Consider the following 24,408-nt stretch of genomic DNA (forward strand, 5'->3'; position numbering starts at 1 on the left):
AAACATTCATGGGGTCTCAGGAAAGAGATTCCGCTGATGGACTCCAAACCCCTGATTTTCCCAACTCCTTAAAGACCAGGCTGGCGCACAGGCACAGCTTCCTTCAAGCGGGTCACATGACCAGGACAGGCGATCCCGGCACACTACCTAGCCCAGCATTGACCAACAATTCCCGAGTGACATCTAGGAAAACTCTCTTTATGATTTTTCCCTTTTGAGAGTCAACCAACAGTCAATCCCACAAGGCATGGGTGGGGCTGAAGGACAGAGACACCGTTCTTAAAAAAAAAAAAAAAAAAAAAAAAAAAAGGTAAAAGTACCTGCTAGAAAGGAGGATGGGAGGGAAAGAGAGGTGAGGACAGCAGTACGCCCATCTGCTACAGCTAATGGACAAGATAGGCATTTACTGTGGTACCTGCAAGTACAGAGAAACCCAAGGATGCCCCGGGAAGAGCCACAGGTATCCACCTCGGGGGGGTTGGGGGGAGATGCAGCGGTCACTGGGGATTGCCTAACTTGACCCGTCAAGACCCTGAGGTGTGAGTTCACCCTCAAAGCAGTGCAACTGGAAACGGTTCAACGCTGGGGGCAGCGCTCAGCAAGCCATCCGCGCCCGGGCCCCTCCGAGCGGCCAGTGGACCAGGGTGCACTCTCGTTCCCGCCACAACATCGCAGCAACTGGACCAAATAATCTTACGTCTGGTGGACCTAGTAAATGGTAAATTACACGGGCTCGTGCTGCACAAGGTTTGGGGTTTTTTCCTCACTTTGTTTAATTGCATTTCACTCCCACGGACACGTCGACGCACCACTGGGCCCCACCCCAGCCAGAACGCAGCCCTCGACAGTGTGGCCTCTCTCCCTCCCCTGCAGCCTGGCTTCCCAGCCGCGCCCCCTCCCCAGCCCCTCGGAGGCCACACTGCCCTGTCTGCTGGGAGGTGCCCCATGCACTGGACGAAGCCCAGGGCTACCACGGGAACTGGTGGTAAACTCTGCCCATCGTGTTGTTCTGGGTCCCAGCTGGCAACGGACTTCAAACTCTCGACTTGTCCAAATCTGTAAAAACTGAGATACAGAACAGAAGCGCTGAGAGCCCAAGGCTGGGCGCTCAGGGCTCCCACAGCTGCCTTCCCAAGCGACAGTGGCCGAGGGGAGCCGTGGCCACCACGGAGCCCAGGACAACAGGCAGGCAGCAGCCCAGGGAGCCCCCACCAGGACCAGGACCACCTGCGAGCATCACACGGATGTAGGCGAGTCACACCTTCCCTCTGAGCCAATACATTCTGCAAAGGAAGAGAGGACAGTGGTAGGGTGGGCAGTGGGGGCCACCCGACGGATGGGGGTAGGCAATGGGGGGGGCCTGTCTATGGAGACGCTAACGGCAAAAATAAACTGACTAAAATTGGGTCTATCAGAAAGCAGTGTGGCCGTTCTTCAAACAATTAAACCTAAGGGTCACCATTCCCAGGCGTGTCGCCAAAAGAACCAAAAGCAGGGACTCAAACACACCCGCAGCAAGCGAAGGTGCAAACAACCCAAGTGCCCATCGACAGATGAATGGATAAACCAACGTGGTCCAGTGGTTAGGATTCGGCGCTTCCACTGCCGGGGCCCGAGTTCAATCCCTGGTGAGGGAACTAAGATCCCGCAAGCTGCGCGGCACGGCCAAAGAAGAAAAAAAATGCGGTCCATCCGCACAAAGGAATATTCTTCAGCCTTAAAGAGGGACACAGGTTGACACAGCTACAACCTGGACGAACCTTGAGGATTTTCTGCTACGTGAAAGCGGGGAGACACAGAAGGCCACATAGGCATGACTCCATTTCTGTGAAACATCTACAATGATACATAAACCCACAGAAACAGAAAGCGGATTGGCGGCTGCCAGGGCTGGGGAAGGGGCATCAGGAGCCACTCCTTACGGGCACCGGGTTCCTTTGCGGGATGAGACTGTCCCGGAAGCAGAGGCGGTGACTGCACCACACCGAACACGCTGAACTTGCACAACTGCACATTTTAAAATGGTCCCTTTTATGTCACGTGAATTTCATCTCAACTTTTTAAAAAAGAAAGACACGGGTCTACTTTTTGCCACCACGCACCGATGCCAAACGTCAGCGATAGAATAAACACCCTTTCCCCCCAAACGCAGTCCGTCACCCTCCCAGTTCCAGACAATCGCTGCTCACAGGTGGGTCTCTGTCCCGTGTGTGGAGGCGGCGACAGATGCCGCATCTACACGGAGGATGAGTCCTCGAATCCCGACACATGCCACCTTCTGCAGGAGGAAAGTTCTGGCTGCCACTCGGAGGCTCCCACCCGCCCCAGAGCCTCCCCTGCGCTCACGGCTCAAAGCAATGACACAGGGTGAACCTCGGGGTGCGATGTCTTTGGAAGGTGCAGACCTTGGTTCATACACGGAATACTTTAGGATCTTTGAGTCTGAAAGTAAAGTCTTCTTCTTTTTAAATGAATCAAATTAATTAATGAGAATAGTTTTAGATCCAAAGAACGAATCAAGAAAGCAGTCATCACTGACTGTCACTGATTATCACCAAACACACTTTGTCGTCAGAACCTTTCAGCTACGGCCTGCTCCAGATGTCAGGATGCGAGGGGGAACCGAGCCCCCAGGGAGGGGCCGTTCTCCACGGGGGTCCGGCAGGGCTGGGGCAGGCTGCCACGTGTCCCCACAGGTCACCAGGAGGTGCCACGGGCACGGGCAGCCCCACTCACATCCCAGGCCCCGCGGATGTGCCTCTGGCCCCCGAGGGCGGCCCTAGTCCCCTGCCCTGCAGTGCTGGACATTGGCTAGGGCTGCCCTTGGCCTTGGTGTCCCTAAGCCCACCCCAGGTGGTCACCTCCTTCTCTCTGCCTGCAGCCAAGGCTGGGACCAGTGGCCAGGGCACCTGCCCGGGAGTCACAGCTGCCCTGCCCCTCGAGCACCCCAAAGACAGCGTGAGGTGGAGGGAGGGGTAAGGCAGCCCTGAGCCAGGGCTCAGGTCAGGACCCCTCCTCCTGGCTCCCACCGGCTCCACCCAGGAAGGCACCACCTGGACTCGTGGGGGACAGGGGAACAGTGTGGGGATCCCCCAAGACAGGGCTCAATTCCGCACTGCAGGCCCCAGACGCCCTGCGCCCACTCCCATCCTGATGGGGGGCTCTGTCGGGGAGCTGGGGGCTGGGCCCCGCACACTGGGCTGGGGGCAGACAGCAGCACACCTGGAGGTGAGGGATGGGGCTGAGGGTGCCGCTGGCGGGGCAGGACGGCCGCAGGGCCCCGTGTCTCACGCCTCCTGCAGCTGCACCGCAGTCCCCTGGCATCTGCCTGGGCACCCCGCCCAGCCTGGCTGCCCCACGTCACGTCATTCAGCGGCCTCACCCCAAACTTGGGCTGGCTCTGGTCTGCCCCTCCCCCACCTTCCAGGAACAGTTTTCTTAAACTGAAAACAGTCCAATTAAGTCCCCCCAGAAAAGGCGGGCCTTTTACCAAACCAGCCACAAAATTCTCTGGCTCCCCTGCTGGCAGGCAGCTGCCCTTGGTCTCCAGTCACTTCCCCAAGGGTGGGGGCGTTGCAGATGCTGCCCTGACCCTGGAAACAGCCCCGGGGAAAGGGCTGGTGAGCTGCGGCCACACCGGGGCCTGGGCTGACCCGGGGTCCTTTCCCCCCTCCCCCCCAGGGGCCTGCAGGAGGCAGTGCCAGGGGCCAAGCTTACCCCGCACAGAGGGGCAGCACGGCCGCCCTCACCCCAGGCCTTGCTGCCCTGGGACTCCAGCACAGTCTCCCCGGGGCGGGGGTGGGGGGCGGGCACAGGGCAGAGAGAAGAGGGGTCCCCACCAGCCGGCTCTCTGAGCCACTCCCCACCCTGGGGACAGGTCACTGTGTCTGCCCTGGAAGCTGCCTGGGCTACACTGCCCCTCCCCCCTGCCCTACCCACCCTCCACCCCTCCCCCTTCTGGTTAGTGCCAGGCAGGAGTTGGGAGCTGCCCGAGAGCCCACCTTCATGGAAAGACACACACACACACACACACACACACACACACACACACACGTGTGGCTTTGACATCCCCACCCACCACCACACACCTCATTCCCCCAGAAAGGTCAGGAGCCAGCCTGCAGCCTGGGCCCCCCGGAAACCTCTGCAGTGAGGGGACCTCGACCCAGGCCCCAGGCCTCCTGCTGTCCAGGCCCTGAAGGAGCCCCAGGCCTCCCAAGGCGGGGTGGTCAGTCTCACCCGAGTGCCAACCCAGGCCCTTGACAAGTCCTGAGAAAGGGTCCCTGGAGGGTCTCCGGGGATCAGCGCTGGGGCCTGGGGCTCCAGAGGCGGGGTCCCCCGGACTGTTGAGAGTGGGTGGTGGGGTCAGGGCAGAGAGCCAGGGCAAGCTCCGTGGAGGCACCGAGCTGAGACTGCAGGGGGACGTGGCCGGATGCTGGTGATGGGTCGGGGCCCCACGGGTGCTCGCAGGACGCTGGGGCACACCTGGCGTGCCGACCTGCTCGGCCGGAGACCCTGGCCTAGGCCTGAGCCCTGGGAGCCACGAGAGGTCTCAGAGAAAGGGGCCCCAGAGCCCTCCGGCCAATCTTCGCGAGGAGGCTGGGTGCGGCGGCTGGTCCTGGGCGGGGCCGCAAGCCTGCAAAAGCAGCCGGAGCCCTGCGGGCGGGGTAGGAGGAGGGGCCCTGTCCCCGCCCCCCATTCCACCCGAGCTGTGCCTTGTTGGGGCTCGGGGCGATGCAGGGCCTCCGATGGCAGACTGGGTTGGGGAGCCCGCCCTGCAGTGGCCCAGGCAGGGGTCTCCCAACCTCAGCAGGTGACCGGCAGCTTCCTCACCCACGGCGTGGGCGGCACCAGGCCGAAGACTCAGCTCAGGGGTGCACTCTGTCCTGGGAACCCACAGCTGGGGCTCAGCTGGGCCTGAAGGACGTGCACAGGGTCCTTCCCCCCTCTCACGCTCACACACGGCCTCACGCTCACGCTCCTGGGGAACAATCAGGGCCGAGCCCGGACTGGGCCTGCAGGTCGGGAGGCTGTCTGCAGGAAGCGCCTGCCTGGCCTTGGGGAGAAGCCGGCAGGTGCAGTGGGAGGGAGGGAGGCAGGTGCAGGGGTGGCGGTAAGGGCCCTGCTCAGGTGATCACCCCGGAAAGCCTGGGCCCCTTCCCTCCCCCCTCTCCACAGGCAGAGGGAGGCTGGCCAAGCGGAGGGGTCGCAGCACAGGGCTGGCTGGGACTGGTCATCCTGGGATGGCTCCCCCTGGCGGTCGCCCCTGCAGCCGGTGGCAGTACAGGGCTGAGGCCCCTGTGCTCCAGCCGGGTCTTCTCCCCATCCCCAGGCTCGCGGGGTGTCCAGGTGGGGGCACTGGTCTCTTTCGGATTTGCAGCCCTGGTCCAGGAGCCAGGGGAGAGAGGGAGGGGCGAGCAAGGGGGGCCAGGCGGCCACTGTGAGCCGGGGCAGGGCTGGCACTCCAGAGAAAAGGAAGCTCACACTTGGGTTTCTGTCTAAAACCTGCCCTGTGAACGGGGGCTGCGCTGGGGGCCCAGGGGAGGAGCTTGCTCAGCCGCATCGCCGGAGCCCCGCCCTGTCCCTGAAGGATCCCAGCTGGTCTCCAAATCCTGAGCCCTCCTCATACAAAGCCCTCCCCCTCCTCTCTCCTGCCAAACCACCATCTGTTGCCATGACAACGGGAGCAGAAAAGGCAGGGGCACCGAGAGCTCTCCCCCACCCCCTTCCTTCCTGCTCCCTTCAGCTGGGCCCTGGACTCAGAGCAAGCCACTGGCTGCAGCCCTCACCGGCCTCAGAGACCCCTGCCCCCAGCTACTGGGCATGGCCTCAGCCGCCTCCTGCACAAAAGGCCAGGCGAAGGGCCCCCACTCCAGCTCCCCCCACCCCCACCCCCGCCCCCTGCCCCGCCATGGTGCCAGCCCTGCCCAGGGCAGGACCTGTCTCGCACTAGGGAATGGCTGGTGCCCTGTCTGGTCCCTGACCCATCTCCCATGCTGTGCCCCCACCAGCGGGGCCCTTGCCTGTTGCAGGCCCAACCCAAGGAGCATCCCCAGGAGGCCAGCCTTCCCCCTACCCCATCATGAGACAGGCGTGGGCTCCCGGAGTCCTGGCTGCCCAGCGGGCGGTGCCCAGCAGGTGACCAAGCCAGGGAGATACGGCAGGCAGCCCCGCCTACACATGCTGCTCAGATAAACTCCAGGTAAACCAAGGAGACCACCGAGAACGAAAGCACCGCGCTCGTTCTGCGGCCGGGGCACGGCCATCACGGTGACAAGAAGGCACACGGCTGCAGCCACGTCACACCACACCTCTGCCAGGCGGACACCATGACTGCCCCTCTCACAAGGGCCCCAGGCTCAGAGAGGTTCAGTGACTTTCCCGGAAGCACCCAGCCCGAGACCAGGCGGAGTTCAGGGTTTTCCTTTTCCTTGTGTTTGTTGAGCCCTGGTTTGCTCCTTAAAACCTGCTTCCCCAGCAGTCTCCCCTTCTCAGCAGCTCCATGGAGGTGTCATCAACGCGCACACTTAAAGTGCCGGAGTGTTTCTCCCTGGGCCCTGCGAAAGGGCGTCCCCGCGCCCCATCACCCCGCCCTCCGCAGCAGCCTGGTCACTGTCCACAGCCCACCTTCCCTGGGATTTCGTGTCAACGGAACCACTGGTAGAGCCACGGCCAGAAGTGACTCAGAGCATCCCACGCCCAGACGGAGGGAAAGGCCCAGTGAACCCGGTCCTCGGATGTGAAGAGCTCCTTTAGAAACCCGCCAACACGGCTGCTTCAAAGGAGCCAAGGATGAGACCGGTGATTCCCAAGAGAAACACGAACGCCCAACACAACAGAACAGGGGCTTCAGCCAGGCTGGCCAGGCCTGAGCCGGACGCACCCTTGAACAGGCGCAGGGCGGGCTGAGACGCTCCCAGTGCAGTCACAGCCCCCCAGGCTCAGGCACAGGCCCCGGCAACGGGGCAGCCAGGCCGGGCTCGAGGCAGAGTCACGGGGCCCACAGGAGCAGGAGGGCCCCGGCCCTCCCCAGTCCGTCCTGCTCTTTCTGCCCAGCGGCCCCCGTGGGCCTGGGAGGCGGGGGCGGGAGGAAGCGGGGACAGCCCGAGGCTGCAGTGTGAAGCCCCCCTGCCCCGTGATACCACGTACACCCCGGCTCCTTCCAAGGGCAGCTGCCCTGGCACCCGCCCACCGTGGTGTGGCCAGGACAGGGCTCCTTCCCACCACAGCAGGGACTTGCTCGGGGCTGTGGAAGGAACGCGGTCAAGGAGGGCGGGGTGTGGGCCGCACACAGGGCTGCAGGGACAGAACCGGGGAGGCCCCGGCGGTGCGCTGAGGACCACCCCAGGTCCCCACACCCCCAGGCTGGTGGGAGAGGGCAGGGGGGCCATGGCTTCCTTCCTGGACCAAGGGCCCAGCCAGCAGGGCACCCTCTCCCCAGAGTCACTGCCCCAACCTCAGCAGCCCGGTGGTTGCCATGGTGACCACAACAGGGCTCCCCTCCCCCCCTTCCTCCGACCCCAGTGCCAACTCCCCACTCCCGCCAGGACCCCCCCCCCCCATAGTCCCACCCACAGAAGCCGGGGCACAAGGGTGGACGCTTCTCCTTCAGCCGAGGTACCCTGGCCGACACGCAGAGCATGGAAATCATCGCCCCTACCTCCAGGCCGGGTCTCCCCCAGATGCAGCAGGGCCCCCGAAGACATCCCTCAGCCACACCACGGAAAGTCCACCCACGCAGCCAATGTCCCCAAGGGGCGTCCATCTACTGTGTACTCGGCAGCATGTCCCGAGAGCCCCAGATACCCGGAGGCCTGACCTGTGCGCCCCGAGCCCCCTCTGCGGGGAGAGGTGGAGGGAGAGGCCAGCACCTGGGCCCCTCGGCCCTCTGACTGCAGCCTCGGGGCGGGATGGCCAGGGGGACCCGGCGGCCTTGTCTGGGGGGCACGAGTGCTGGGAAACCATCAGTTCTGGGGTGCGCTGGGGGAAGCGCCAGCCAACAGCCAGCCGGGCCCCCTTCCTGCCCTGCCTGCCCACACTTCCGCCTGCTCTCGCTTTGAGAGCCTCTGGGAGGAGCAGGGCTTCCCAGAGGCCAGCGAGCGGGCCCCGCATCTCCGCTTCCCATGGTGGCAGGTGACCACGTGAGCTTTTTATTAACTGCTTTATCGTTCAACGCTGTAAAATTAGTCCAATGAAACATTTTGATTGAATTCAGTAACTATTCAGTAATTCAATCTGGTAAATTGTTGTCGTTGTTTTAAGCTGGTGCCCTAGTTTCAGAAGCCTTAGGACTGGGGGCTGATGCTGGGGTCGCCTGCCAAGGGCCTGCAGGAAGGAGGGTGACTGGCCCAAGGGACCCAGGAAGGGGAGGGGTCGGAGGCTTGTGGGGAGCAGGTGGCAGGGGGCGCAGCTGCCGAGAAGACAAGGGTGCCGGGTCCCGCACGCGAGGAGCCAGCTGTACGAGGGGGCTGGACTCCAGGGGACCAAGGTCACACGTGCAGCGTGGACGCCATGCTGTGACGTGAGCACGCACCACCAGCAGCTGTCCAGCCCTCCAGGGACATGGGGGGGCAGTGGAGGGACAGAGCCATAGTGACCGGCAGGAGTGCTTCAAGGTCAGCGACCCAGCGCCTGGTGGGGGGGAAGAGAAGGGGTCGCCAGGACAGGAAGGCTGCCTACAGGCCAGGCCCCAGGGGGCTTCAGCAGCAGACACGGACCACCCCCGCCCCCCCCCCACCCCCGCACCAGGCCTTCCCTCCTTCCTGCTCCACCCCCTCCAGGCCCCACGGATGGTGATGGGGTTGCCTTGGTGACGAGGCTGGGATGCCTGCCCCGGGAGGCCCAGGCACACACACCAACAGCCTCTCTGGTAGCAGATGCAACGCCACACAACGCCACTCACACCTGCCAGGCGTGGGGGGCCCTCCGGGGCGGAGCCAGGCCCAGAGCCGCTCACAGCTAAGCCAGGTGTGGAAATACCTCCCAGAAGCCCCTGGGCCTCCCCTCAGCCCCCACCCCGAGGGGCAGGAGCTGCAGGTGACCAGACGCCTCTCCGCCCCTGCCCACTTCCCAGCTCCCACCGGCCCCCTGGCCGCGCCTCCAGGCCCCGACACAGGACACAGCGAAGCCCTGTGCGGGGAAGGTGCCCTCATCTGCGGGCCGGCCTGTGGTCAAGCGGAGGAAGGCAGAGCCCGCCCGCCTGTGGCCACCAGGCACCCCCGGCAGCCCCCTGGCCTGGCACACCTGGGAGGGCTGCCAGGGTTGGCCTCGGAAGCCACATGGGCACCCGCGGTGCAGTGGGCAGGGCAAGAAGGAACAGGAGGGTGGGGCGGGGGCCGGCGGCGGGGCAGACAAGCCCTCTCCGGTCTGTGGCTGAGATCCCTTGTCTCCACCTGGGAGGGGTTGGGGGCCAGAGGACCACTCTGCAGTGTCAAATCTGCATTTATCATTAAAAAAAAAACCCGATCCACGTTTTAAAAACTATCTGCTGAGTTAGTTGGTTTCCCCAGCCACGAGGTAGGTCTGGTGTCCCACCCTCCCCCGGGCCAAGAAGCCTGTGTCCCCGACCCTGCTCACGGGTTGGGGAGCTGCAGGCCCCACCCTAGACTCATCTCAGAAGCCAGCCGTCCGATGCCCCTGGGTCAGGGCGCCCGGGCAGGAGGGGAAGGCGCTGGCACCGCGGCACCTGCCCCGACCATGGAGCTTCAAGACCGCTCATGGCGGGTGCCTGACCTGGGGGAGCCGGGGACTGAGGCAGCTGCTGGCTGCCCAGGGGCCCGGCCAGTGCTGGGCACCAGATGGACACCAAGGCGCTGGGCCAGGCAGGCCGTGTGCAGACTGCTCCCACCTGAGCCAGACAAGTTCCCTGCCCAGGTCCCTGGGACGGACGGAAGGATGGACAGACAGATGCACACCCTGCCTGCGGTACCAGCAGGAAGTGGGAAACACGCCTGTGGCCCGAGCTCCGCCCCCACCCAGCAGGATCAGGTGCCAGGAGAGTCTGCCCATCCCCAGAAGGGCGCCGGCAGATGTAACCTCCAGCGCGGGTAATAATAGAAGCTGCTTGGCGGTCAGCGGGCAGCTTCTCCGAAGGACAGAGAGGAGGAGGGAGGCAGAGACCCGCCTGCCCGCAGCTGCCCCCTCATCCTCCCAAACATCAGCCCGGTCCCTGACTGTTTCCAGGAGGCCCACCTGCCCGGAGCTGTCCACGGTCACGGAGCCCAGGCAGGACGCCCACCTCTGCCACCTCCTCCCCCGCTGGGGCTGGCACTTGCGGAGCAGCCGGAAGTGCCGGGCAGTGGGACCTGACACTCAAAGGCGCAAATGGGCACGAGGTCTCAGGATAGGAGCCCAGCCCGGAGGGCGTGCAGAGCAGCCCTGCCCTGGTGCGCCACCCACAGGCCCCTGCTCAGGGTCCCCTGGGCCTCTGCCCTGACCCCCCGACCCAGGCAGCAGACTGTCCCGCACGCCTCCCCCCGGCACATCCCCCCAGGGACGGGCAGGCAAGGCGCTCCATTACGTGTACATCTTTGCACCTGCAAACTTGAGGTTGGCCTCGGCGCTGGCCACGGAGCGCAGGCCTGGTTTATGAAGTCCCCAACCCAACACCTCCAGGAGACCGCCTGTCCTGAGGTGCACACACCACAGAACCCCACATGGTCCTGCCAGCACGGGATCCCCAGGCTCTCACTCTGCTGACCCCGCTGACTGACCTGTCCCCACCTGCCCCAGCCCCTTGAGCAATGGGAAGCGGAGGAGCACGGGCGCCCCCCGCCAACCACTCCATCAACACCCACTGTGAGCCTCCTGGAGCCGACAGCCCCCCGCACGCCCACGCTGTTTCTGGGGGCCGCTCCCCCAGGGTACAGGCCACTTGGTGTCCACGAGAAGAGGCACCCCCATGGGGATGGGTGCTGGCCTGCAGCCCCCCAGGCTCAGAAGGACTCACCCAAGTGGTGAGCTCCCGAGGTCCAGCAAGGGACCGCAGAGCCCCCAAGACGCTGCCTGGGGCACATGCCCATGGCCACCATGCCCGAGGTCCTGCGCAGGGCCAGAGAGGCTCCCCAGGGGCCATCTTTCCTCCCCAAGGCACACTGCAGCAGGCTGGGGGGGGGGGGCAGCCTGGGCCCCAGACCCAGCCTGGACTGGTATGGACAGGCCCAGGAGCCGGCCGGGGTTCGGCAGACAGGCCCAGGTTCGGCCCCGAACCCTGGCTGCCCAGTGGGTCGCTCTGCCCAGGACAGGACTGTCCCCAGCACAGAGCCCGGCCAGCTTCCCAGAGGTGCCCCCAGGTGTCCACCGGCCAGAGACCAGCACCTCCCCCAGCAGCACCAAGAGGGCTGCCAACCAGGCTTTAGTCAGTGCAGGACCCCATGCACACCACCTAGCATGGTGGGACTGGCACCCAGAGGCCACCCACCCAGGGTGACTCGGGATGCCACAGCCCCCTGGACAGAAGGGGCAGAGTAAGCCTGTGAGGTCAGAGGCCCTGGCTGGCCCCCCAGCCCCTGCCAGGCCCTGAGCACCTCTGGAGGCCCACGGCACTGACCAGCCCAGGCTGGCCCCCTCAGATCCAACTCTCCTGCCCCACCAGCCTGGATCCTGACGGGGGCATCACCAGCATCACCGACAGAGAGCCGGTCCCCACGTCCCCTTCTGCAGACACCAGGGCCGCGCACAGATGCCCACAGGAGGGTGTGCGTTGCACACAGGGTGGCGGGAAGCAGATCCCCGAGGTCAGAGGCCCTACGGCCAGCTGACGCCAACGACGGGCTGTGGGACAGGGGTCTGAGCACCCCTCAGGCAGAGGGACCCAGGAGGGGGAGGTACGGACGTGGGTGGCACTGAGGGCAGCAGCCAGCTCTCTGAGGATGCCGAGGACACCGCGTGCCCTGACAGGGCCAGCAGCGAAGCTGGAAGTGAATCTGGGAACCCGGCCCGTAGACCCTGGGCCACTGGGCGTCACCCAGAGGGGCCCCTGTAGCCCCCACCAAGCCCCCGCCACGGCTGCCCCGATGCCCAGGCCGACGCAGCCCACGACCGCCCACAGATGCCCTCAGTCGCCCCGCAGCACCTGCTGGAGGGTGTCCTATCTGTGCCACGTTACGATTAGTTATAAATCCCTTGGGATTTGGGGTTTAGAGTCAGCAAGCCTCCAATCAGAGATGAGCTCTTGCCCCTAGAGCTAAGCCAGCATCTAACCCTTTCCATCTGCCCAGTCCAGCCCCACCCCCTCACACACAGGAAACAGTTCCTCCACCTCCAAGGCCTCGGTCCTTCCCAAACGTCTCCTGTCTCCAGTCTCCCCGCCGAGCTAGCCCAGGAGGCTGGTTTGGATGCGGGGCTTTAGTGGGGGTTGGAGCTGGGGGCCTGCCTTCCTGAATCCAGGCTCAATTCCCCCCAGTGCCCAGGCCTGGGGAGGGGGCTGCAGGCATGGACTTTGAGGTCAGAGGACCCTCCTTGTGTGCACGGGGAGCTCCACAGATCAGCGCATGGCAGAACCAGCGGGAGGGCAACAACCGTGCCTTCACACCCACCACATCTCTGTCCCCATGGGTAGGGGCTCAGGTGGGCAGACCCCTGACTCAGAGGGTCAGCGCACAGCCCGGGCCCCAGCTGGTCTCCCCTCTCGGCTGCCCCAAGGCCATCACTGATGTCCCAGCATGCTGCAGAAACTCCTGCATTTCATCCACCCTTGGGCCACAAGACCCTTGAAATAAGGGGACCCAGGAGGGAGCCAGGAGATACAACTGGCTGGTGTGCACCGGAGCCTCTCACGGTGTGCCTGCCCCTCCCTGGGGAGCCCAGGCGATGCGGGGCACCCACAGCCTACAGAGCACGGGGCCAGGTGGCCGAGGCCTCCCTGGCTGCTCTGTGCCCCCAACGGCACCCACACCCGGGCGACGGGGGTCTCCAAGGGCTTCTGGATGGGAGGGTTCACTGCAGCAGCTCCTGCCACCTCGGAGACACCAAGCGGACATCAGGGACGCCAGGGACTGCCCCGGAGAGTCACCTTGAATCAACCCCAGAGCCAGAGAAGGTGCCGGCAGCCTTGGAGGGCAAGCAGTACTCACGTTCACACTCTGTGGGGCCCTGGCCCGCCCCCTGCCCTGGCAGGTCAGCAGCAGCCCCGGGAGAGCTGGCCACCAGCTCCTCCTGACCGAGGAGGGGAGTGGAGGCCGGGGTCTCCCCTGGGAGCACAGGCAGCTTCCCCCTGCCCACCTCCTCAGCACAGAGCTGAAGTCCCACACCGGGGAGACAGGTGCAGGAGCTCACCAAAGACCCACACACCCTCCCACAGGTCTGCTCAGCGGCAAAGGAGGGTTGAGGACAAACTGCTAACCGCAGCCTCCCTCCTGGGCCGTGGAAGCTGCAGACTTCAGCACTGCCGCGCTGGACAGCTCCCACAGGCGGGCCCAGGGAGAGGGCCTGGCCCCAGGCTGCAGGGCCAACTCAGGCCCCTCGGCGCCCGCTCAGGAACAGGGTGCAGCCAGTGAGCTGCCCCAGCCTCATCCCCACAAGCCGCCCTGGCAGAGCACAGCAGAGACGGGGCACCACCTCAGGGCTTGCCGCTGCTCTCGCTGGAGACTTAGGGAGGGGAGGGCAGGGGCCATCCCCTGCACAGTGCAGGGGTCCTAGGCTGCCTGCACACTGCTCACGGGTAGCTGACCCCTGGACGCAGGGTCTCCTGGCAGCCCACGCCGTGTACGAACACGCTGGCCTTGAAGAGCAATTCTCCCAGGTCACCAGGGCCCACGGCTTCGCAGAGAAGCAGGCGCGTTTGGGGAAAGCGCGGTGCCCCCAGCGTGAGCCCCGCTGCAGGAGGAGCGTGTGCCCCAGCCTCACGCAGCCTTGACACCAAGCGGGAAACCCCAAACCCCAGAGAACACAAGGGGTTCGAGCTCAGCGTCTCCCGTGTGAGGTCACGTGTCGGAGCCACAGGCCAGGCGTGGTGGCAGAGGGCCTGGGGGAAGAGCTGGAGGCGTGGGCCGGGCGTGGGCAGGCTGACTGTCCACCCCAGGCAGTGGGTGCTCAAAGTGGCCCTCCGTGACAGGGCCACTGCAGCCAAGAGGGTGAGGCTACACACGGAGACGGGCCCAGCGGGACGTAAGGAGACCAGGCGCCTGGCGGAAGCTGGTCCAAGCTCCCCAGGAGGGCCTCCCCCATTGAACCTGTTCCCTCACCTACACACCCCGCCCAGGGCTGCATCGGCTCGGGACTGAGGGACCAGAGAGTGACCGGCCAGCCATCCTCACCTGCCTTAGGTCCACCCCCGCAGGACAGAACCCAAACGGGGCACTCCTCACATGCCGTGACCCCCACTGGGCCTGCACCTCTGTGTGCGTGACGGCAGTGAAGCTTCTGGGCTGGGTGGACCCACCGCTCCCAGGCAAGGCCAGGTCTGTATTTCGCTGCTCACTGCACGCCGGTACCAATGACCATCACGTCAGGGTCGGGGCGGGAGTGAGGGCGGGACAGGCCACAAGCACACACGGTTTCCTGTCCAAGTGGGGCCCCGCCAGCACCAGCACCCCTGGGAAGTCAGAAACGCGCAGATCCTGAGGTTGAGGACCCCTGGGAGCAGCCCCGGCACTGAGGCCCCAAGGCCTCCAGACGCCGCACGCGGGGGGCCACGGGGACTCAGGTTCCAGGAAACAGCCCTTACCCGCTAAAAATGCAGCGTTTGACTGTATTTCTGCCAGGCTGGGAAATCAGGGTTAACTTCTCAGGGTACTAATGGTGCTTCTTTTAAAAAGTCTCTGTCTTTTAGACCCAGCCCGAAATCTTTACATTTCAGGGAAGTCTGGGGGTGGGGGGGGTGAAGCAAACTGACCCCGTGTCTGTGTAGCTGGGCTGGGGTGGGCTGGCGGGGTCCAGGGTGCTCTTTTCTCTACCTCTGCATCTGGAAATGCCCGTTTGCAGAGGGAAACGAGAAGCCGGCTCCCACGGCGGACCAGGAACGTGGGGCCTCCACCCCGGGTGGGCCCCCAGACCAGAGGCATCTTCCAGCCAGAACACAGCAGGTCGGGCGCAAGAGGTCAGCGGGGCAGGGCCACCGGCAGGGCAGGCCGCGTCGCAGGGCACCATGCGGCAGAGGGAAGGGATGAGGCAAGCCCCTCCCCAGCCCAGACTGTGCCCCCACCCCCGGGTCCCTCAGCCCCGCAGAGCTGGCGGCCCAGCTCTGCCACAGTCCACATCCACTCTCCCCACTCACTGCCCCATAGACAAGCGATGCACGAAAATACCACATCCGCGGGGATAAGCAAACTCGATGCCCATCTGTCCACCCTCGTCCTGTTTCCTCCTCGGCCCCCTGGGCCTGGGCCGGACGTGAAGGCTGAGCCCGCTCTCAGGCCCACGGCCCAAGGGTGACACAGGCTGCCGGCCCCCTGCCTGGTCCCAAGCAAACACATTTCCTCGCGGTCTCACTCACCCTCACACCTGAGTCACAACAGGGACACGGAGGCCTGCAGACACTGACTTTCCCACCCAGTCTGGGCTGGAGGCCCTGCCCCGGGGGCTCTGCATGCAGATTGACCCCAGAGACCCTGGATGACCCCAAATGCTCTGTGCCTCCTGGCTGACTCCTGGGGGCGGCCAGAGTGAGCCCGGGACGAAGCGGCCCATCCAGCTCCTTCCTGGCTCCATGGGGCCAGCCAAGGGACTTTCTCTGAATGGTCTCGGAGGACCCTGAGCCCCTCACACACGCTCCAGGCGCACCCCTCTCCACGGGCATCAGGGATCCCCGCGTCCCCGCAGCTGCCCGCCGAGCACCTGCCCCTCACCCTTCAGAGAAGAAACTGGCCCCACGAGGCTGCCTGGGCTCCACTGCAGGCCCCTGCCAGACGACCGAGCCTTTGCAGCCCCGGGCTCCCCACCGCCCTGCTGGCCCGAGCCCCGGACTCCAGCTCGTGCCCAGCGTCAACACCCGAGGAAGCTGGACCCGCGCACCTCATACACCGCTGGACCCGACTCAGAACAAGGCGCAGGAAGCACCCGGCCTCGGGACCCCCGCCCTGCCCTTCCCTGGGGCTGCTCTGGCCTCGTGGCCTGTGATCTAGGCCGAAGTCGGCCACGGGCAGGGACCCGTCAGGTTCCCAGGCGGCCACCCCCCAACACGTAGGCCCCCCACTTACCCTGCTCTTCCACCCAGGCCAGCGGCTGCCAGCAACTCTAGAGTCGCCCAGGGCACCACGGCCAAGGCCCCCCACAGATGCCACATTCCTGGCCGGGCAGCCTCCCGCCGCCCCCGAAAAGCACCCACGGCCCTGAGACGGAGCAGGAGCCCGCCACGTCCCCAGCCTCAGCTACGCCACTTGGGCCATGCAGGCAGCCACTCAGGCTGCCCTCCCACCTCCGCCCTGGGGCCAGGAAGGCCAGCCCTGGGACCCAGTCTGAGCCCAGAGTGGGCAGCAATGACGAAATGCCCCGTGGTGCGCCCCCACCCCCCAGCCCAGAACCACAAGGCCCCAGAATCTTCCATCCACCCTCGGCCAGGCCTGTGGGCACGGTCTGCGGGAGGCCCAAGTGGGGGCGGCCAGCCCTGGGGCCCTGTGGGGACGAGGATGTGACAGCACCTGCGGAAGCGCCTCTGTCCTCACAGGTCAGCGCCCCCAGCCAGGGTGTGTGTTCCCGGGATGCCGTGTCAGCACTCAACAGGCATCGACCTCGGTGACCCCTGAAATCCACCCCGAGGCGCTGTCACCCCAGGGCACAGGGAAGAAACCAAGGCCCAGCAGCAGCCTCCCTGGGCCCTGAGGGACGAAAGCAGAACGAACAGGAAGAAAACCACCAGAAGAGAAGGGCCGTTTTCTCATCCTGGGGTTGGGGGGCGGTGCTCCCAGCTGCCCAGCTCCAGAACACTGGGCCCTCAGAGGCTGCAGGACAAGGCCTGGGCCGCCTCTCAGGGCCCAGCCCGCACAATCCCTGCTTTGTCCCTGCAGCCTCTGCCCCGACCCAGCCTCCATCCCATCCAGAGTCTGAGGCAGCTAGCTCGGGGCAGCCCCACTTGGCAGCCGGCACCCTTCTGGGGTGAAACCTCGGGCAGGCGGGCGGGCAGCTCGGCCATCCCTGGCCATCACCCAGGGCCCTGGGCAGGTTCACGGAGGCCCACCCGGGGCCCACCACCCAGTGGTGTGTGGTGGACACGTCAGCCAGCCCACAGGAGACAGTGGGGCTGGCCGGGCCTGGCACCGGGGAGAGCTCCGTTGGAGCAGTTGTCCGAAGGCACCAGCTTGCCCCATGTCCGAGAGGACTTCCTGCAGAATCCAGGGCAACGCAAGGTACCACCCACAGGGAAGGGGGTCCTTCCCCTCCCCTGAGACCCTAGATGGGCCCTGACAGATGCTGGCCTCCTGCTGGACACCAAGCACAGCAGACGTGCCCCCGACGTTGCTCCCATCCATCATGGCCTCACAGAAGCACCCCTGCCGTCGGGGGGCCTGAGGCTCAAAGTCCCTCGGCTACCGAGCACCAGAGCCACGGGGGCTGTCCCTGGCTGTACCTCCGGGACCAGAGGCACAGAACCACCCCATGAGAGTCCAAGGTGGGGGGCCTGGGGGCCCTGGCTGTATCGCTGGGGAAGCCAGGCCACGTGGGCAGCACACAGGGCCACAGGCAGGCAGCGAGGCCTCTCAACCACCTCAAACGCCCTGCCACGTGTGCGGCCGCCACCGTGCTCCCTCTCTGCGTGGCAGCAGGCCCTGGGGAGCACCAGCGTGCCCCACTCCAAGGAGCCCAGGCTGTGCGGGGGCACACAGGCAGGAAGGGCCCCGGGCCCGGGGAGCTCCAGTCATAGCCTGTGGGCGCAGGCAGACGGAGGACACAGCCTCCTCTGTGGGCACCGCCACCCGGCCAGGCCCCCACAGACACCGGTTCTGTGTCCACTGGCCTCAAAGGCACAGGTCTCTCCACCAGAGCACTAGGTGATCAGGAAGTCGCCCTAACGCTCCTCGTAGCACCAGCCACGCACCCTCCCACTGCACCGCTGACTCGGGAGCACGGCTGACGCGGGCTATCCTCAGCGCGGGCCTCTGACCTGGCAGGACCTGTCTGCTCCGGGCACACGGAAGGTGCCGGGCACCGAGCAGGGCTCACGCGCAGGCAGAGAGGATGCAGTCAGTGCTGCTGCCAAGCCCACCTGCCTCTCAGAGGCCGGCCTCCTCTCCCTCCCCTGACGTTTCCAGGCCCAGTGGTCGCCCCACAGATAAGCCCCAGCGATGAACACCAGGGGAGGAAGTAGCCAGAAAAAGGCGCGTGTGGGCAGGGGAAGCGCACGCTCGCTCGGGCCCCCATCCAGGCGCAGGCCCAGGGCAGTGCCGGTCGGCCGCTACCGTGGGCAGCAGGGGACCCTGCGTCCTGCGGCAGAGCCCTCGGCGGCCCCACACCGCCCTCAAGGCTGGTTGGGACAGGCCAGGAGGCAGGGGGAGCAAGCCCCGGAGGCCCCAGTCCACACGCGCCCCCAGCACGCACGGCCAAGCCTGCCGGTCACCAGCAAGGCTCAGGTACCCCTGGCCACCCTCCAGCAGACCAGGGTTGGGGGCACCTGGAGCCCCCGGAGTCTGAGACCCCTCTGCTCCTCTGCCCCGAGCACAGCACAGATGGCTGTATATCCAGCAGGGTCCCCCCGTGAGTCCCGCATGAGGACCTGCTGGAGACAGGCTCTGCTTGGACCTCGGGGCCGTGGCCAGCACCAGCCTGGCTTCTTCCAGAAAGAGCCAGGCCTGGCCTTGCCCCCCAAACCCGCTCCGGACAGACGGCTCTGGGGACAACAGCCGGCACGTGGTGGACAGAGGCTGTGGCCACAGGTGACGCACTCTTTCCACATCATACTGGGGGCCCTGCGGGCAGGGGACTGCAGGCCTTGATGCCCCCTGTGGAAAACCCCCAGCACGGAGGAACCCATGGCCAGAGCTGCACTGGGCAGCAGCCGGCTCTGCAAAGAGCATGTCTCACCTCTGCCCCCTCGCCCGGGCCGTGCCCTCTGCCCCGCACGCCCTTCCTGGTACAAACACCCCTCCCCCCATCCCTGAAGAGCCACAGCCAGTGGTGAGGCAGGCGGGACACGTGAAAACTCAGAGGTGCTCAGAGCCACAGGGGACCACGGTGGGTAGGGGACACTCTGGAACCAGGGTCCTAGGGCTCTGTCCACCCCAGGACCCTCCCATCCCTACCTTCAGGAAAATGCCTATCCTTTGAGGCGAGACCCCCATCACCCCAGGAAGCCCGGTGCAGAGCTGCCCTCCATCAACAAGGACAGCCTACCCAGGGTCAGCTCTCAGCTCGGGGAAGGGGTTTTCCTGGGGGAGGGTCTGTGCCTCGGGAGGATGGCTGAGCAGCCTCTGTCCCACCCAAAGTCACTGATGGGTTGCTGAGCCTTTCTAACCACTCCAGTGGGGCAGGGAGACAGGTGGGGGATCCCCACTGCCCCCCAAGGTCTGCCCACAACTATTTGAGAATATGGTCATAACGTTAAACCAGGCTCGTGCAGTGAGCATCTGTGGGCTTTCCTACCGTCCCCCGGGAGCCACTGCCCCGGACCCAGTTCAGGTTCTGAGCCCGTTCCCTCACTTATAAAACAGGTTAGATGGACTGAGGCCAGCCTGAGGCATGGCGGTGGGGGGGGGGCTCTGGACTCAGCAAAGGGCAATGTGGCCTGCGACCATTTGGACCATGAGGCACAAAAGGCGGTCCACACGCGACCACTGGACGCCACCCCACTCACTCTGCTCTGTCCACCTTCACTGTGCACCCCAAGTCCAGCGCCTCCACCCACATGGGGAGGCCCACTCCTTCTCCGAGCCTCAGCCCTCCATGGCACCCCAGGCCGGATCCTGGGCTAGCCCCTGCCTGCCCCATCCCCAGAGCCGACGCACTGCAGCCTCTCGCTGGCTCAAAGCTGCCTCCAGACTTCCCTGGTGGCGCAGTGGTTAAGAATCCGCCTGCCAATGCAGGGGATACGGGTTCGAGCCCTGGTCCGGGAAGATCCCACATGCCACGGAGCAACTAAGCCTGCGCGCCACAACTACTGAGCCTTTGCTCTAGAGCCCACGAGCCACAACTACTGAGCCTGTGTGCCACAACTACTGAAGCCCACGTACCTAGAGCCCACAGTCCACCACAAGAGAAGCCGCCACAATGAAAAGCCCACACACCGCAACAAAGAGTAGCCCCCGCTCGCCACAACTAGAGAAAAGCCCGAGTGCAGCAACGAGGACCCAATGCGGCCAAAAATAAATAAATATTTTTAAAAATTAAAAAAAAAAAAAGCTGCCTCCTTATGCTCAACCTTCTAAAACTGATACGGTCCCCCACGCCCCAGGTGCCTCCCCGCCCACCTCGGCCTCCAGCTCTGCCTCCTCGTCCTGCTCTGAGCTGGGCTCCCTTCCATCTCTGGGCCATGGGTCACCGCAGGGTCTGCCAGACTCTCCCTCCAGCTCACCTGTCTCCCTCTCACACCTGTCTCTCCTCCCAGCTCACCCCTCTCTCCTGCTCACACCTGTCTCTCCTCCCAGCTCACCTGTCTCCCTCCAGCTCACCTGTCTCTCCTCCCAGCTCACCTGTGTCTCCCTCGCTCACCTGCCCCATCCCACCCAAGGAGTCCTCTCCAGCCTGCCTGCCACCAGCACCCACATTAATTCTCCTGAGGGTCCCTCGAGAGCCTGGAGGGGGCTCTCCCCCTGCCCACCCACCAACCTGCGAGCTCAGCCAGATGAGCAGCAGGGAGGCCCCTCACCGCCCCCTTCTCTCTTTAGCTGGACCGACCCCTTGCCTGAAAGCCCTGTCTCAGTGCTGCCCCCCGCCCCCATCTCCTGCCCACTGGAGAAGGGTTTCCGAGGGCGGGCTCCACATCTTACCGTGGACCTTGGCTCCAGGAAAGGCTCCCAGAGCCCACCGTCCTCCCCATCGAGCCCCGGGGTCCTCCCGGCCTATGGGTGCCGAGCCCCACTTGGGCTTGCTGCGCCCTGGCTTGGGCAGGGCCGGGCACTGCTCCGTTTCCTGATGGGGCTGGAGGGGTGAAGACGGCACAGCCCACACCACTCACCTCCTGGGCCTACTCGGTCCCGGCTGGACCCTCTGGGGGTGTCCTCCCCACCCCCCAGATGAAGAAGCCTCTCCTGGATGAGGGAGGGGCCCGGCGGAGCCTCAGCAGTGAACGCCACAGGGCACAGCAACACCTACCCCAGCAGGCCCCAAAGGCCCCGTCCCTCGACCAGAAACCACGTCGCGGCCGAGGCGGAGGCACCCTTCCCAGGCTGCTTGCAGAGATGGCGCCAGGCCGTCAAGGAGAGCTGGGCAGAGCAGATGACTTCTCAACCACGGCCTCGCCAGCCCTGACGGGGAGGCCCAACCCAGCAGGAGTGACGGACCCGCTCCCTGAGCCCAACGCCAAACAAGCGAAACAGAACCAACCAGGGGCTAAAAAGATGCAACAGAAGTGTGAGCTGGACCCTGCCAGCCCCAGCCGGGCGGAAGAGGCGGCTCTGCCCACACCTGCACTCTGCACCTGGCGGTGTCCCCCATCCCGCATCTGACTCCCCAAAGGCGGCATTTTGGGGGAGAGCAGCGGGCCCGCCTCCCAACAGGCCCCCACTCGGGACACGCAGCCAGAGTGCCCGGATCAGCTGGGTTGAGAGGCCCAGCTGCCCCACGCGGCCCACAGCCGCCGACGTCTACCCTCCTCAGCTCCCCCTTTACAGGACTTGGGCAGAGGGCGGGCAAAGAGCAGGGAGAACGGAGGTGTCCATGACACGAGAAGGGCTGGGCGGGAGTCAAGGGACAAACCACGGGCCCCACCGCACCCTGGGCCTGGGGGCCGCACGGCTCCGGGAAGCAGCTCCCAGCAGCACCGATGGCTGGGGAGGGAGGCGGCACACTTCCACCGAGGTGTCCTGGCAAGAAGCCTGGCCCCCAGAGAAGGTCAGGTTTATCTCGGGAGCGAAAGGACAGGCCTGGGAGAGCACAGCTTTCTTGGCTTTTGGTGCCAAAGAGCAGCCAGCAAGCCGAGCAGCCGGGCCCGGCACACACACCACGAGGCCCCTACGTCCACCAAACTCCAGACGACCCTGCCACAGAAAGGACGGAGAGACAGGCGCCAACAGGACAACCTCCTCCCCAGCCTTCCTGGGAAGCAGGTGCTCCAACCATCAGGATCCCGAGTGGTAGCTCCAAGCACTCAGGGAGGCCAGAAGGAACAGAGGACGGACAGACCCCCGGAGAGGGGGCCTCAACTAGAGACCTGATCCCACTCACAAGAGAAGGGCCTGAGGAGAGAGGCTGCTGGATGCAGGGGCCACTCAGAGCTGCTTGTAAACATCACACACCGCATCCTCTCGGGTTCCTTACCGTTAATTACAGTGGAACCCTCCTGTAATTAACTGTGCGACAGAAGAGCTCAATGAAGAGTACAGAGACCAGCCCCTGCCCTTGGAGACCTGCGTACCACTCACGGCTGTCATCGCTCGCACGCCGATGTTTCCTTATAATAACATTTTACTGGTAGATAATGAGATTATCTCACTGCCTCCTGCATTCTGCTGCCCCAAGCCCCTCCCCCACCGAGAATTTCACCAACTACAGTTGTTCCTCCCAGGAAACGTGCACATTTTGAACTCAGCTGATCACGGGCTGTCTGCCACCTCCTCTTCGAACCTGGCCCGCCACCCCGACTTCCAACAGCACTGCACTACTGCCCCGGGCCCCACGGTGCGAGGGCTGCCCGCCCAACAGGGGGCGGCCGGGGGCGGGGGGGCTCCCACTGCCTCTAGCCCAGACGCCTTCACGCGTTCTGCCTTAGTTACATCACAGCCCCTGCCCCCCACCCCAGCCCGGGGCTTGGCCCACTTTCCTTCCACCTCCAGGCTCCGCCTCTGGGCCACCCTGGGGGGCTCAGGGAGGGCCTGCAGCAAGCCTGGCTAGAGCGCTCCCTCCTGGGCCCCAGCCCTGCACCAGTGGGGTGGGCCCAGCCCTGCCGCACCCTCCTCCTCCCTTGCTCCGCTTGCCTGCCTGCCCTAGGTCTAAGGGACTTCCCAGAGAGGCAGGGAGAAGGAGGCAGTGCCAGTCGGACCTCTGGGCCGCCAGGAGAGGCCCATCCAGGGAGAAGAAAGAAAATGGCTGAGCCCAGTGTCCCACAAAGCGACTCTGTGAACGCCCGGCCAGCCAGATGAGGGCACTGGCCTTGGGGCTGCGATCTAACCCGATCGCCAGAAGACTGCTGCCCAGCACCAGCCCCCTCCTCCCATAGGCTGGGGTCTGTTCCACCGCCGGTGTGGGATCCGTGGCCCAGGATCCGCGGTCGGGCCCAGTACCGGTCTCCCTCTCCCGCCCCTGGAGGAGTGCAGCGTCGCAGACATCCTGACAGGTTGGGAGAAGAGAGGCGCTGTCCAGCCCTCTGAGTGGCCCGGGCACTCTCCCACTCCCACCGTGGAGGGAGGTCCCGGCCTGGCCAAAGTGGCCCGGTCCCTGCAGGACGCGCATGGCGGCCTCGCTGCTCGCCGGCCGCGGGAGTTGGGGGTCGCGGCCGGGGTCGCGCGGCCCGGGGCGCAGCTGCTCGGGCAGCACGCCTATTAGCGCGGCCGCGGCAGACGGCAGATGGGCGCCCGCTCGGCCCCCTCCTCCCGCGGCACAATGGGCCCGGTCGCTCGGGCGCACAATGCGGCGGGAGCCGCGCACCTGCAGCCTGCAGCCGGGCCGAGGGGCGCTGGCCGGGCCAGTGCGCCGCCGTCCGCGCCGAGTGTCCTTGGACCGCGCCCGGCCGACCGCAGCCGCGCGGCCTGCGGGGCTCCGCGGCGAGACCGGGCGCCCGGCCTCCCATTGTTCGCGGCCGCGGGCCGGAGACGTGGGCCGGGCCTGCAGCATCCCGCTCCGGGCGGCCTCCTTCCCGGGCCCCAACTCGGCGCGCCGGCGCCAGCCTCCCCGGCGGCGGGCCTGTGCGCCCCCGGCCCTCCCGGTCCCCCGGCGCCCCCGGCCCCCATCGGTGTTTCCGGCCCTCTGGGCCTTCCGTGTGCACTGTCTCCCCGGCCCCGGCCCCCGCCGGCCCGCACGCACCTGTCTGCCCCTTGCCCAGCGTCTTCTCCAGCCGGTAGGGCCCCACATACTGCGCGTGCTGCGCCCCGCCGCCGTCCTTCCCCGTCGATGTCATCGCTCCCGGGCCCGGCGCCGGCGAGGTGGGCGCCCCGGGCGGGCGGCGGCAGGGAGGGGCCGCGTCCGTGCGCGTCCGTCAGTCCGCTGGGCCGGGTCGGCGGCGCCCGGCGGGCCGCGCTCGCTCAGCGCCCCACGCGCCTCCCCCGCGCCGCCGCCCCCCGCGCCTGCGCCCGCTCTGCTGCGACCGGCCCGCGCTGCCTCCGCCTCTCCGAGACGACCGGGCGGGCGGGGACACAAGGCTTCCGCCGCCGTTGCCGCCGCCGCCGC

At 65.8% G+C, this 24,408-nt stretch overlaps 1 protein-coding gene across 3 annotated transcripts in view; it reads right to left on the reverse strand.

The window, feature by feature from the left end:
• The window catches only part of BRSK2 (BR serine/threonine kinase 2), a 63,000-nt gene extending 38,861 nt beyond the window's left edge, over positions 1–24,139 (reverse strand). For all 3 annotated transcript variants that reach the window (XM_065883292.1, XM_065883289.1, XM_065883291.1), the window contains exon 1: positions 24,046–24,139. In XM_065883292.1, coding sequence (XP_065739364.1) covers positions 24,046–24,139 — 94 coding nt within the window. The remainder of the gene's footprint in view (positions 1–24,045) is intronic.
• Positions 24,140–24,408: the final 269 nt, after the last annotated feature.

The sequence above is a fragment of the Phocoena phocoena genome, chromosome 8 (assembly GCF_963924675.1).
Source record: "Phocoena phocoena chromosome 8, mPhoPho1.1, whole genome shotgun sequence".
Taxonomy (NCBI): domain Eukaryota; kingdom Metazoa; phylum Chordata; class Mammalia; order Artiodactyla; family Phocoenidae; genus Phocoena; species Phocoena phocoena.